Source organism: Gastrolobium bilobum, unplaced genomic scaffold (genome assembly GCF_033153095.1).
Source record: "Gastrolobium bilobum isolate Gb01-03AN ecotype WA unplaced genomic scaffold, APGP_CSIRO_Gbil_v1 utg15653, whole genome shotgun sequence".
Classification (NCBI taxonomy): domain Eukaryota; kingdom Viridiplantae; phylum Streptophyta; class Magnoliopsida; order Fabales; family Fabaceae; genus Gastrolobium; species Gastrolobium bilobum.
This window is the reverse complement of record NW_026895226.1, coordinates 129,609-143,952: the sequence shown is the minus strand read 5'-3', so window position 1 is coordinate 143,952 and position 14,344 is coordinate 129,609. Positions and strand designations below refer to the sequence as shown.

The window sequence follows — 14,344 nt, the reverse complement described above, 5'->3', positions numbered from 1 at the left end:
GTACAATGAAATTGTAAATTGTATTATCAGTGCAAGGACTGATGTACAATACATGTTTAGACCAAAAATGATAAGTTTAGAAATTTTACGATTTTGAGTGCATACAGTGCACAGTTTGTAATTCACAGGGCACTTCGTTAAAAACAGTGCAGAAACCCAAATGTGAATTGATATTACTGTTCCTTAGGGAATAAAAGGGAACTTAAATGAGCTCAGAGAAATAAAATGACGAATATAAGTTTGAGAATGAGAAGTCCTCTGGATTGCTGCAGCCCTTGAATATTCCGGAATCGAAATGGGTCAGTATTTCTATGGATTTTGTAGTAGCATTGCCGAGAACTCATGCTGGTTTTGATTTTATATGAGTTGTGATAGACAGATTGATTAGGTCTGCACATTTCATTCCAGTCAAGATGAGTTTCTCTACTGAGCAGTTGGCTCGATTATATGTAAAAGAGATTGTGAAACATAAACCCTTTGAATTTTATGAAGGGAATCATGTGTTTATTAGTTTGTCTCCGACTACAGGTTTAGGCGTGCTCTAGGTGTGAGGAAGTTAAGTCCTAGGTTCATAAGGCCCCACCAGATAATAAAGAGGGTCGGACCTGTGGCGTATCAGCTTGCCTTACCTCCACATTTGTCTAATTTCCATGATGTTTTTTTCGCATCAGTCAACTTTGTAGATATGTATCTGATGTGTCCCACATTGTCCAGCAGGACAATAATGAGGTAAAGTAAGATTTGAAGTTTGTTGTGGGACCACTGAAAGTTCTGGTTCGCGATGAGAAAGTATTAAGGAACATGGTTATTCTTATGGTTAAGATACAATGGGAAGTTTGACTTCTGAGGACGCTATTTGAGAGCGAGAGAATGATACTCTCCAGCATTATCCTGAGTTTGACGTCAGGTATATGTTATGTCTTAAGTTTGATTTTGTGGGCAAAATCCTTAAAAGGTGGGGTGAATATAATAACCATCACTAGTAGTTGTGGATTTAATTTTGAAGAATAATTAGAAGTAAAAGAAATAAAGTCACTTTTGGTGAAAGAGGAGTTAAAATGACAGTTAAGTGGTAAAAATGTGGGTAAATAAAGTTATCCAAAAAGTGAAAGTAAATATAGAAAAGTGACTAGAAAAATATTCTAGTCTTTTGGGTGAAGTTTGGTAATAAATGGAGGTGCATAGATAGATAAGCTTATACCCACTAGTAAAATAAACTCACTTAAGTGAGTAGTGAGTCACTGTTTCCCCATTCTTCTTCGTCGTCGGACAGAGAGCAAAATGAGAGAAATGGAGGTTTTGAATAAAAACCTTCCAAAATTCGTAGAGAGAGCTAGAGACCTCCAAATCACTCCGTTCCAAAGCCAAACATGTGAGAAATTTCGAGAGGAATCCATTGGTACCAGTATTTCTGGGTGGGTTTCACTGTAGAGAGAGATCTTCATCATCTAAGATTTCGAATTTCATGGATAATGGTGATTTTGATGGAGCTTGAGGCCATGGGAGCTTAGATACTCATCTCTCCTTTGTTTTAGAGTGCATTGTGGTAAGAAATTCCCTTCCTTTTCATGTTTTTATGAAGATTGAATTTATGGTTTCATTTTGAAAATTTGGTTTGATTGAGCATGTTAGAGCTTGATTCAAGTTTAGCTCATGTTGAGAAAAGTGTTTAGATGAGAATTTTAACGGTGAAAATGTATCTGAAAAATTAAAGATACCATATTTTTGAATAGTGTTGTATACGTGAATAGTGACGTATACATGAATAGTATTGTAGAGATGAACGGTACCGTAGTACCGTATATATATGAATTAATGAATCTTGGATTAGAGGTGTGTGATAAGCTTGAATTTGATGGACTAAAGCATTGGAATCATGAAGTTGGCATGAATTCCTTTACGTGCCTCTTAGCCATTTACAAAGGAAGTATGTGCTATGAGTTACTGTTTTACAAATCGAGCATACTTTTATGCGTGGAATAATATTCTAAGGTGTATGGACCTTCGCTTTGGTGAAATAAAAAAGAAAATAAGGTAGCTCCTTTGTATGACCTTAAAATGAGTTTTAGCCATTTTCAAAGGAGGTATATGTTCGGAGATATTATTTCGCAAAGTGAGAACACTTATATGCGTAAAATAATTTATATAGGTGGCTAAGCTTGGGTTTAGGCACTAGGCAAAGAGAAATCTTATAGCTCCATTGTAATGGGCATTCTGCCTTAAGTTGGGACTATCCTAAGACTAAGTGAATGTTTGAAATTTTGTGGGGATTTATTGAACAAAGAACCACCCACTCATGACTTAATATGATTTAAGTAAAAAGAAAATAAACAATAAAGTGTGTGTCTTGTATATTTACATGGCATTATATCATTTTATTGAGTTTTGTGTTGAATTCCTTCTCTAGGTGTACCTACTGTGAACGTTTGGATTCTCGTGGAGATGATAAGTAGCTTGCTCTTCAAGTAAGCAAACTGTAAAGCTCCAAGAGGTAAGCTCTATGTTTATGGGGTTCGCTCCTACTTTGTGTTCCGCCATAGTGTACGGACTGTGGTCAGGTTGTATGATATGTATGAGATATATGATATAGATGCATTCATATAGAGCTATATGATAATATGATATGTTTTTTTTTTATGTATTTACTTTGATATGTGTTAATATGATATGTTTTGTTATGATATGACTTCTGTAATATGATTTCTGTAACAATATCTGGCCATTGATTGTATAGTACCCGAATGTTCGCTTTGGGGTCCTCCCTCGGGACTGATGGTGTACGCCTTTGATATGTTCTGGTTCCGCTTTGGGGTCCTCCCTCGGGAACACGTGCGTTGATTTTCGCTTAGGGTCCTCCCTTGGGAATGACTGCGTACGCCTCTGATATGTTCTGGTTCCGCTTTGGGGTCCTCCCTCGGGAACACGTGCGTTGATTTCCGCTTGGGGTCCTCCCTTGGGAATGACTGCGTACGCCTCTGATATGTTCTGGTTCCGCTTTGGGGTCCTCCCTCGGGAACACGTGCGTTGATTTCCGCTTGGGGTCCTCCCTTGGGAATGACTGCGTACGCCTCTGATATGTTCTGGTTCCGCTTGGGGTCCTCCCTTGGGAACACGTGCGTTGATTTCCGCTTGGGGTCCTCCCTTGGGAATATCTGCGTACGTTTCTGATAAGATATGTGTATATGTTTTGTTTAGTTATGATATTTGATTATATGACATGTTTTATGGGATATGTATGATGATTTTGTAAATGATATTTGTTACGTACGTTGATTTCCGCTTGGGGTCATCCCTTGGGAACAATTACGTACGTCTCTGATATAACACGTTTTGTTCTTATGTGAGTATTGTGATGATTTTTGTAAAAGATATTTGTTACGTGCGTTGATTTTCGCTTGGGGTCATCCCTTGGGAATGACTGCGTTTGTCTTTGATAAGATATGTATATATGCTTTGTTCAGTTATGATAATTTCTTATATGATATTTTGTATATTATGTATCTAATTGTCATGCAGGAAGTGAGCCCAGGGTATGGAGGGTTTTCCATAAACCTGGAGTTTACTAGAGATTCGTCTCTAACCCCGTTTGGGGATATGATTTCAGGAACACAGTTAATTGAAGAGCCTCATGGGACAAGGACACTAACAGTGGCTAGAGGTACTAGTATGAGGATGTGGAGTTCTGGGTGGTCGGATGCTACTATTTGTTTTAGACGTATTTTTGGAAAAGATGTATTGTTGCATAGTGTTCATATTCGATACATGTACATTTATGTATTCAGGCATGATGATATGACTATGTAGTATTCAGTTATGTTATGTATTGGATTGCATGCTATTAGATTTGTGGCACGGAGCCAAGTTCAGCATGCGCCCATAGATGGGTATCTGAGTATATTTGCATGACTGGTACTTCTGGAAATATATATTGTTTAAACTGTCTATCAGGAACTCTTGAGAGTGGGATTGGAAAATCCTCAGTTGTCCGATTTACAGAGGTTACTCTATCCGATTTTTCGTCTCCGTAAAATAAGAATTAAATTAGAAGAAGTATGCAATGTGATATGTCATGTGAAAAAGGATTAAAGAAAAAGAAAAAGTTAGTTCGTATTTTCGTAAGTTAAGTCTTCCGCTGTTTCTGTTAAGTATCATATGCATGTTAATTGAACCGGCTCGAGGCCGGGGATGTTACACAGGGCGATCACTAATCTTACTGTTCCCCAACTAAAATGGTGTGTTGAAAGAGTGCTGTTGAATAGGTGATTGAAACAAAAGGCTACTATTTCTAAACAGCCTTAAACCAATTTCACCCACATTAACTCCATGCAACACCCCTCTCTTCAGAGTAACAATAGATGCAGTAGACGAGCCTTTTGCTTTGATCAACAAAGCCTTTTGGTTCATGTTGAACAACATTCATAGCCTCTGTCATGAGCTCTCTGGCATATTCAACAGCATCGATTCCTTTCTTGGCCCAACCACCGACCCCATCAGCCACACCCATGATTTGTTGTTCCTATGAAGAATGCATCCTCTCCCATTGGTTTCTTTGGGTTATCTTTTGGGTAGTAGAAGCTTCCCGCAACCATCTTCAACACTTTCAACAGTTTCTTTGGTTTTTCTTCATCACAAACGTATTTAACACGAAAACGCTTCTTGATAATCATCGTCGGAGGTTTCAAAGAAAAGAAAAGACGGCGCTGAGACAGAAAGAAAGAAGTGTGGCAACGTTGAATCCTAATGACAGGGTATTAGGTTGTGTGTGGGTTTGATAAAAGAGATATGTAATTTGTGTTATAAGTTATAACAAGTGTTTGATTCGACTGAGATAAGCGTAAACATTCAAACAGCCCTAACTGACTCAACGGCCACAATTTCCCGCTTTACTTATACTGTCTTCGCGCTTTTTATATATATTATTATTAATATGTTATGTTTAGTCAACGGTCAAAATCTTTTGAGAGTTATTTATTTATTTTTATTTTTTTAAGTAGCTGTGGGAACTGAATTCAAAAAGTAAATTTTTTTACATACTATGGTTCAGTTTTACATACGACAAAGACCGACTGAACACAACTGTATTATGGAAGTTTCAGTCTACAGCAACTTGCCCTATCTTTTTTTTTTTTTTTGAAATATTCCTATCGGTTCATTACTTCGCAACTAATCCGATTCGGGGCGGGTCCAGGATTAAGGCTTTAAACTCCTCCCAAAGGTAGTACTGGGGAGATTCGAACACACGCTCTCACACTATGAAGCACTGACACTTCAAAAATCCTGACGTGTCGTGTCTGACACTTTTCGACACTCTCGGATACCCGACACTCCAACACACATTATAGAAATTCAAAAAAAGATTCAAAGGTTGATTTGCGTTGAGTTTTAAGTTCCAATTATTAAATTCGTTGGATTACGATTATCATTTTATTGAGTTTTAATATAAATATTTGGGATATGTTATGTTTCTTTGCAAAATTTATGAATATTATAAGTTTAGATTCATTTTTTTGTTAAATTATTGAATATTAAATATAATATACACTACATAAATTATAATTATTATTTAGTATCAAAATGTGTCCTAACGTGTCGAAATCTAATATTTTTTAAAATTAACGTGTCGGAGTGTCGTGTCGTATTGTGTCACGTGTCCCGTGTCGGTATCGGTGCTACATAGCTCTCACCCCCACCTGCTTAGCAACTTGCCCTATCTTCTAGACCATCTCAAAAATGCACATAAAAATTGGACTTTTTTTTTTTAGAGTAAAGACCCAAATTGGTCCCTGACAAAAAACTCGGTGCCCAAATTAGTCCCTCACAAAAATAAACTCGTTAGATAGTCACCAACAAAGTGAAACAGGACCCACGTTAGTCCTTCTGTCAATCCAAAACTCACGGTGTCAATGACGGTGATGACGTGTCACGTTAAGTGACATGCTGGAGGCCACGTGGGTTGAGGAACGACGTCGTTTTGAGAGACTCATCCACGTTGGTCAGTATGGTCCCTAACAATTTTAACAAAGGGGACCGGTATTGTCCCTAACATTTTTATCGGGGTCCTTTTTAGTCCCTGCTAAAGTTCTGTTAACACCAGTGCCACCATTTGCTATTAACACACCAGCAATGTCATTTCCCCTTGTACATGCTGATATTAGTCATGCATAACACAATCAACTTCTGCATAATTCACACCATGACATTCTTAGTTTAGTCTTTATATATTGTTTCCATTCCTTTTTTTTTATCTCCATCGAGTTTACACAAAATTTTGTGCCAATAAACATAACTTCAAATACATAAGTCATGCTACATACATTGCATGAACAACAATTCATTACACCAGCAAATCTCAACAGAACCACATTTTAAATTTTACTCCAGCCTACTTGCAAGATATATACATACTAGAAACACAACAATAATGGATCCAGCTAACACCCTAGCACACATACACACATGCATCATTTCCTTCTTAACACCCTAGCAAACACCCATACACACATACACACCAGCAAACACCCTAGCACACATACACACATACACACATGCATCATTTCCTTCTCAACACATGCACACATATTACTTATCTACATACTACTTCGTATTGTTCCAAGTCAGTGCCAAACTAGATTTAAGTTCATCTAACACTGCACTTTTGTTAGTCATCAACTGATTAACTTTTATGGATAAATGTAACACCCCGTTCTAGAACCGGATTGTTATCATTGCGTACGACATTAAGCGCAGTTACAATCACATGGTTCAATTAAATTTCGGATTAAGTTTTCCTTTTAAATCATGCCGAATTTAATATAACCAAGTGTGTGATCATAACCACATATGCTTTGCGGAATAATGAGACTAAACTTAATATTATATTCCCCGTATATTAGACAATACGTCGTTGAATGTCTTCATCTCTTTAATTATCAAATTAATTCTACACTTCTTTTATGATTCCCATCTTCTACTATGTTATAGTATTTTTCATTAGCTACGCGTAGGTTCAAACCGCGCTCAAATCGGAGTACCGTAGCCAAAGTTATGCATTTTCTAAGAAATGGGTGCAAAATCTCCAGAACCCCGTGCCCGTAGCGTGGGATCCACGCCCAGAGCGTGGGAAAACAGAAAGTTAGCGCCCCCAGCGTGGGAGTGGAGCCCTCAGCGTGGATGCTACTGTCTGGTTCTATAATTTGGCGCCCCAAGCGTGAATCTGGCGCCCCAGGCGCCATCCACAGGGTTGGGTGACCCAAAACAAAGTCATTTAACCTACCTATGGTTTTCCACTCATAACTTGAGCTATACTCACTCAAATTACACCATTTTGGTCTCTATGGAAAGCTAAGAGAAATGTCTACAACTTCCATAGAGACTCCAAGGTTCAATTCTAACATACAGGTATGAATATTTGTCAACCGGACAAGATACCTTTATTTGTACATGAATTAAACTAAAATTGGGCAGCATTCCCTTTGTTTTCTCAACATTTCCCAACTTAGCACAAGGTACCTAATTGACTTTCCAGCTCAACATATCCAATACATAAAAATACATTCATGCATTTAACTTACAGTAAGCATCATACACAAATATCTTCATTACTTACAATATTACATCATGTCTTAATTACAAATCTCATATACATGCCAAAGGACTTAGCTACAAAAGGAACATGATCAAAGCAAGTAACCATGTATCAGATACCCATTACTACTACAATGATCATGCACTAAGTCCTCCAAAATACATCATGTGGCATAAAAAAATATACATATAGCAATGCTAAATGGCATGCAACTCAACATGTCCAGCTATCAGGTACAGTTTACTCATGCTTCTTGCCTCGATCAACCTCACCTCTATCAGTACCTGAAATGATGCCCCACAACACGAGGTGAGATATACGAATATATCCCAGTAAACCAGAGGTCCTTGGAGATCACTCCACCCTAAGGTTCACTTTTGATGTACACATAATCATAATAGCTTAACACATTCTTATCCACAAGCATAACATGGACTCTTATCCACAAGCATAACATGGACTTCCAAGAGAGATCCACTAATGGCTGTTTCTCTTAGGCTCTTACCACATGGAGATCCACATAGGGCTGTTTCCAAGGGAAGTCCTTTCCTCAATCTATTCCAAGAGAGATCCTCAAAGGGTTGTTTCTCTTAGGCTCTTACCACATGGAGATCCACCTAGGGCTGTTTCCATGGGAAGTCAATTCCTCAATCTAGGAACCTCCAAGAGGGATCCACATAGGGCTGTTCCTCTTAGGCTCTAACCACATGGAGATCCACATAGGGCTGTTTCCAAGGGAAGTTTCTACCAATCATCCTCATCATAATACTATCACTCAGAACCTCAATCACAATCCTCAACCATTACCTCACTCATTATTGTTACTTCTATAACCATTCCTCAATTACTCTTAAACAATCAAACATCAACCATTAATCATCAATCAATCATAACATGTATCAATGCATGAGCATACAATTACTATCATAATTACATATCACATCTCATAAACCATTTCTCCTCAATGGAGTATGGTGGAACACTCAATAGGATCAACCCCAAGGTCCAAAGGTTTACCTTGCTCTTGAGCTTTCCTCAATTGCACACAACCCCAAGAGTTGGTCACTCCACTTGGTCCTCTTGCCTCAATCCTATCAACACAAGGAATACAATCAAACAATGCTAACAGTGCAAGGAAATCCATAGTTCCAAGCCTAGATTTCTCCATACTCAAAGCATACTAAAATAACACTATAAACTCATTTCTACCGATTAAATGTCATTCCTAGCATTTTTCACAACATACTCTAAGCCTCATTCTTCCTTGAAGATAGCCAATCTACTCAACATTTCATAAAAATCCTAAAACATTATTCATTAAACCCTAACCATGAAATTTTCCAAGAAAACAAGGTTCAAGGGTTAGAATCTTACCACCAATGGTCACACAACCAAGGATTGATGGCTCCTCAAGCTCCAATGGAGGTTGAAGCTCCCAAAACCCCAAACTCTCACAAAGGGGCGGAACTTTGAGAGGAAAAATCTCACAACACAACACTCCCCACTAAGAACCAAGCTTGGATTAAGGATGAGGGCGAGATTCTAAGTGATTTAGGCTTTTGAATCTTCAAATTTGGTTGAGAATAGCTCCCTCCTCTCTCTCTTCTTCTCCCTCCCTTTCTTCTTCTTCTCCCTCCCTTTCTTCTTCTTCTTCTTTCTTCTCCTTTCTGTTGCTCGACGGGTTGGGTGGGAATGGGGTTCTTTTTGTATTGTTTTATCACTTAACACATGTTAAGTGGAATAATGCGGGTATTGGTTCATCTATCTATTCGACTCCATTAATTACTAAACTTTACCCAAAAGTCTGGAATAATTTTCTAGGAATGTTTCTAATTTTATTTTTATATTTTGGGTACTTTTGCCTACACCCATTTATACCCCTTAATTTTCACTGAGTACACTTTTTAACTCCAAAGTGACTCAGATTCATTTAATTAAGCCTTATACTTAATTTTACTCACTAAAGCATGCTGAATTATTTAATTAAAATTAATCAATTAAATACTTAAGTTTGGGTTATTATAATAAATCTCCTATACACTGGAGTAGTATTGACGGGCATCTTTTGTAACATCCCGAGCGCTGACAAGGGCGGGGAGTGATCGCCGGTGCAAAGAGGCACGGACAAGGAGCGGCTCCTGACAGGCTTCCAGCAGGGGGTTACATACATGAATGAATCGAATCGACACCCGAAAAAGAGGGATTCCAAAGGCTGTGCAGGTATAAGACTGCACAGTTTGGGATAGCTTATAAGAATTAATTGGTACTACCTATGCTAACAAGATGCTTCTACTTTTCGGTAGCCCGGATCGGAAGAACTCCACGTGCTTGACTTGGAGCAATTCTGGGATGGGTGACCTCCTGGAAAGTTTTCCCGGGAAGTTTGCGAGTGAGGAAAAAGCACACTGAAAAGTCTCGTGTTAGTATGTGGGAATAGTCATTGATTCTTGAAGCGGTCGGGCGTTACAAGTGGTATCAGAGCAGGGCCTCTTTTCCAGTACGGTGTGGTTCGAGGACGAACCAGGCAGAAGCTGGTGGTCATGTAACATCCCGAGCGCTGACGAGGGCGGGGAGTGATCGCCGGTGCAAAGAGGCACGGACAAGGAACAACTCCTGACAGGCTTCCAGCGGGGGGTTACATGCATGAATGAATCGAATCGACACCCAAAAAAGAGGGATTCCAAAGGCTGTGCAGGTATAAGACTGCACAGTTTGGGATAACTTATAAGAATTAATTGGTACTACCTATGCTAACAAGATGCATTTGCTTTTTGGTAGCCCGGATCGGAAGAACTCCACAGTTAAGCGTGCTTGACTTGGAGCAATTTTGGGATGAGTGACCTCCTTGGAAGTTTTCCCGGGAAGTGTGCGAGTGAGGAAAAAACACACTGAAAAGTCTCGTGTTAGTATGTGGGGATAGTCATTGATTCTTGAAGCGGTCGGGGCGTTACATCTTTCATATAAGGCCTCAAAAGGAGACATTTTAGTGGAACATTAGCGTTGTACTAACTAACATTCAAGCTATAACCTATAAAGCATCTCAACTATGTCTCAAGGCATGGGTTGACAACTTGTGTTCTGTCTGAAACTGTTAGAAGAAAACCTGAGTCTGAGTGAATCTTTAAAAAAAATTCAGCAACAAGAGGGTATAAAATGAAGGCCGCAAAAGACCAGTAAGAGATAAAACTTGGTACTTGTTCCTTTGGGGCAGGCAGTAAAATCATTTCAACAACTTTCAAGTGTATATAAAAGAGTCAGAGCAAAGAGAATGGCCATTGCATATGGTCATGGTTTTGTCTTTTTGTATTTATATGCAATCCACACATGTAAAAAACCAAAAAAAAAAACCACTCCCCGTTAAATCCGACTAGCGAGTGTGGGGTGGAGAAAAATCTTTGTACACAGCCTTACCCTTGCATAATCCACACATGTATAGAGAATAAATTGAAGTCATAAGGTAATTGGAGTTCAACAAAAATCACAAAAGCAGTTATCTTGTTTTTAACTTAACACATTCAAGCAAAGTAGTATATAATATAGCAAACATCACAAGATTATATCTTTCAAACGCCCTATGAACACCCAATTGAAATATAACATTAGCTCTTGGACTTGCTGGTCACCATCACCCGATTTTGTTAATCCTACCCTTTATGTAAGCAATAACTTCATCTAAGGTGGCTTTACGTCCACTTCTGAAGTTCCAAAGCTCAGGTATCACAGATCTCCCACTCTGATTGGGAGTGGTCTTGGCACAGCTTGAACTATTATATTCATTCAACTCCTTCAAAGCTGTCAACACAGCCATATATGCCTCCTCTCCCAAGTCTTCCTTTAAAGTTGACAATTTCTGGTCATCTTCATCAATTACCTCCTATATAAAGAGACATCAAATTGCGTAAACATTACATTAAATTATCTTGAGTTCATCTGTCAGCTTTATATGTAGACAAACAACAGGCCTGGAAGTAGTTGTGATGTAGATGCTCAGCAAACATAAAAGTTGTCATTCAATTGTCTGTATTGAATCAATTTCAGATTACATATAATTGCATGATGATTATCTCTGTATTGTTGTGACAAACTTTTAATTTTGAGGTATACTGAAATTTATCCATAATTATGAGTTCCTGAAAAAGGAGTCTTAAGTCTGAAAAAAAGGATATTTCAACAACATATTTGAACAAACTCTTCCAAGATCACAGCTTTTTTATACCAAAATGTAAAGCTCTTTCTAAGTGTAGGGAGAAAACAGAGATGGACGAGCAGTTATAAAGATATACCTGCTTTCCCTCCCCTTCAACATCAATAATCCTGAAAGGGTGCCATGTTGAGTCCAGAATTTCGCTTTGCCACTTCGAGTGTAGTTTGGCAGACTCAGATAATGCTGTATGACAATCTTTATATCTATATTTACACACCTTTTGAAATGGTTTAGCATTGATCTCCCCAAGTTTCTTGACTCCAATAACAGTTGACCCTTTCAAGAGCTTTGGTAATTCCTGAAATGTAAAACAAAGGCCTATGATTAGTTATTGTGAGGAAGAAATCAATTGTCAGAGAAATCAGAACTAACAAGTAACAACTATATCTATAGTCAAATATGATCACAATTCATTAACAAGATATTTACTGCAAGAATATCAAGGAAATAAAATATTACTGCAATAAGTTCTTGTCGAGCATCTTCTAGCTCCCTTTTAACTGGTTGTTCTTTCAGCATGAGAACTTGACTTAAATATTCTTTTTCAGACATATCCTCAATCATCTCCTCCAGTTTTTTTTCCATTTTTTCTATTTGTTTCTTTCTATCCTTTTCAGGATCTGCTCCCATCACATTCATACACCTTAAAACCTTCAGTTGCCCTTCTAGTTCAGCAATCTCTAACTTCAACTTATGTTCATCGTCTAACTCTTTCTCAAGCTTCAATAGTTTATTCATTTGAGCCTTTTTCTCTATCTGCAAAATAATAATTGATACGCACATAAAGGGTGGAAAAAAAAACCTAAAAGACAACTTTCCAACAAGAAGATAATAGACTGGATACTGTCCTTAAGAACATTGTATGACACACCTGATGTTTTTCAAGCAACCCGAAAAAATCATGGTTGGCCTTCACCTGCTCCTCTGATGCTAAAATTATTGATTCCATTTTCTGCAAATTCAAAGTTGAATAGTTGATATTAGACTGGATACTGTGCTTAACAAATTGTCATTTATAGATAAGTTTAATTAACAAGATTTACCCTTTTCTTTTCTTCCTCAAATTTTCTTCTTTCATGTACAGTTGAGGTTTCTTGTTCACTAAGTTGTTGACACCAGCGATCAAGTTCAACATTCTTTGTATGTATTTCACATTTCAGTTTTTCGGTCTCTTCTATGACTCTAAGAACATGTTCACGAGCATGCTGCTGCATCCTCGCCATCTCTGGGAAAAGTATATACAAACAAAACCATGCCAAAGCAACAAATTCAAAGCAAGAAAATATATACTAAATATTTATTTAATCAAGAAGCATATTTACTAATATTGAGCAATCCAACTTCTATTCAATTTGTATTCAAATGCTATATTGTGATAAGTTGCCAGGATCACAAACCTTGAACTCGAGCTTTGTTAAGCAAGTCCCTTTCTTCCATAATTCTATTCAATGATATGCTTGTCTCTGTGTACTTCTTTTCAACTTCACCAATAATTTTATTTGAAAAGTCTATTTCCTCAACCAAATGTGCCACAGTTTGACTTCGTTCCTTCCATGAATCCTGTGTTACCTTAGAAGTTGTTTTCAGCTCTGTTTTCTCCCGAAGATAAGTCCCAACCAGCCCTTCCGAATTGTAGTCCTCTGCTCGTGCGCACCATGCATAAAAGTCTGAACCATGACTCTCTTCCCTTGAATCCCAGTCCTTTTTACCATGATTAGCAGTTAGAAAATCTGTATCCAATTTCATCACTTGCCTGAATCCAATCCATTCTGTACCGAAATCTAGTATAACATATCCTCTAGGATCATCAGCACAATGCAACACATGAGCTTCTTTGGGTTTATATTGTTCAAACCTTTTTAGCCAAAGCTCACTATCATTGTTTTCAGATTCATGGTTTGACTTCCCTAATATGTTGGCCACAATCCCTTTCCAAGGCCAAACAAACATTTGATCTTGTTTGGGTTGCTCATTGGCTATTTCCAACACGGGCTTAGAAAGTGAGTCATCAAATTCATTGCTGATGTCTTCCTTCAAGTATTTTGCCAAGGCAAGGTGCTTTGCCTTTATTTGTATGCTTCTTTTGGATGAGCCTATGCCTATTCCTGAGGCATGTAGAAGAAGTTCTCCAAACTGAAATGACCGCTTTTTTTTGCCTTCACAAAAAGGGCATCTGAAAGTGGAATTTGGATTCTTGATCTTCTTGTATTTCCCTGCTTTGAGTTGATTATATGACTTCTCTATGAAGTCATCCATCTCACACTCGCTGATGTCTGATTCTTCTGAACTGCTACCCATTGAAGCTGACGAACGTTGAAAGAAAAAAAATCAATCTATGGGAATTGATAAAATGAACAACACATAGAAGAAAGTTAAGGGATTTCTCTATGAATGAACATGAATATGAATGGACAGATTCAAAAAATCCACTATGTATGTCATTAATATCTGAAGTAAACATTACTTAATGACATGATGAGGTGGTGTTAACATCGAAGAGTCATAACATAAATTCAGTTATAAAGATGGATCTATATGAAAAATATGTAGTGACA

General features: G+C 37.9%; 1 protein-coding gene across 1 annotated transcript; it reads right to left on the bottom strand.

Annotated features, from left to right (window-relative positions):
* Nucleotides 1–11,210: 11,210 nt before the first annotated feature.
* Nucleotides 11,211–14,087, bottom strand: LOC133300658 (factor of DNA methylation 5-like). The gene is made up of 6 exons (XM_061500233.1): nucleotides 13,187–14,087; nucleotides 12,833–13,014; nucleotides 12,661–12,741; nucleotides 12,219–12,545; nucleotides 11,869–12,087; nucleotides 11,211–11,459 (listed from the first exon to the last, which is right to left on the bottom strand). Exons 1-6 carry the CDS (start codon nucleotides 14,085–14,087, stop codon nucleotides 11,211–11,213), a joined length of 1,959 nt encoding a protein of 652 aa, XP_061356217.1.
* Nucleotides 14,088–14,344: the final 257 nt, after the last annotated feature.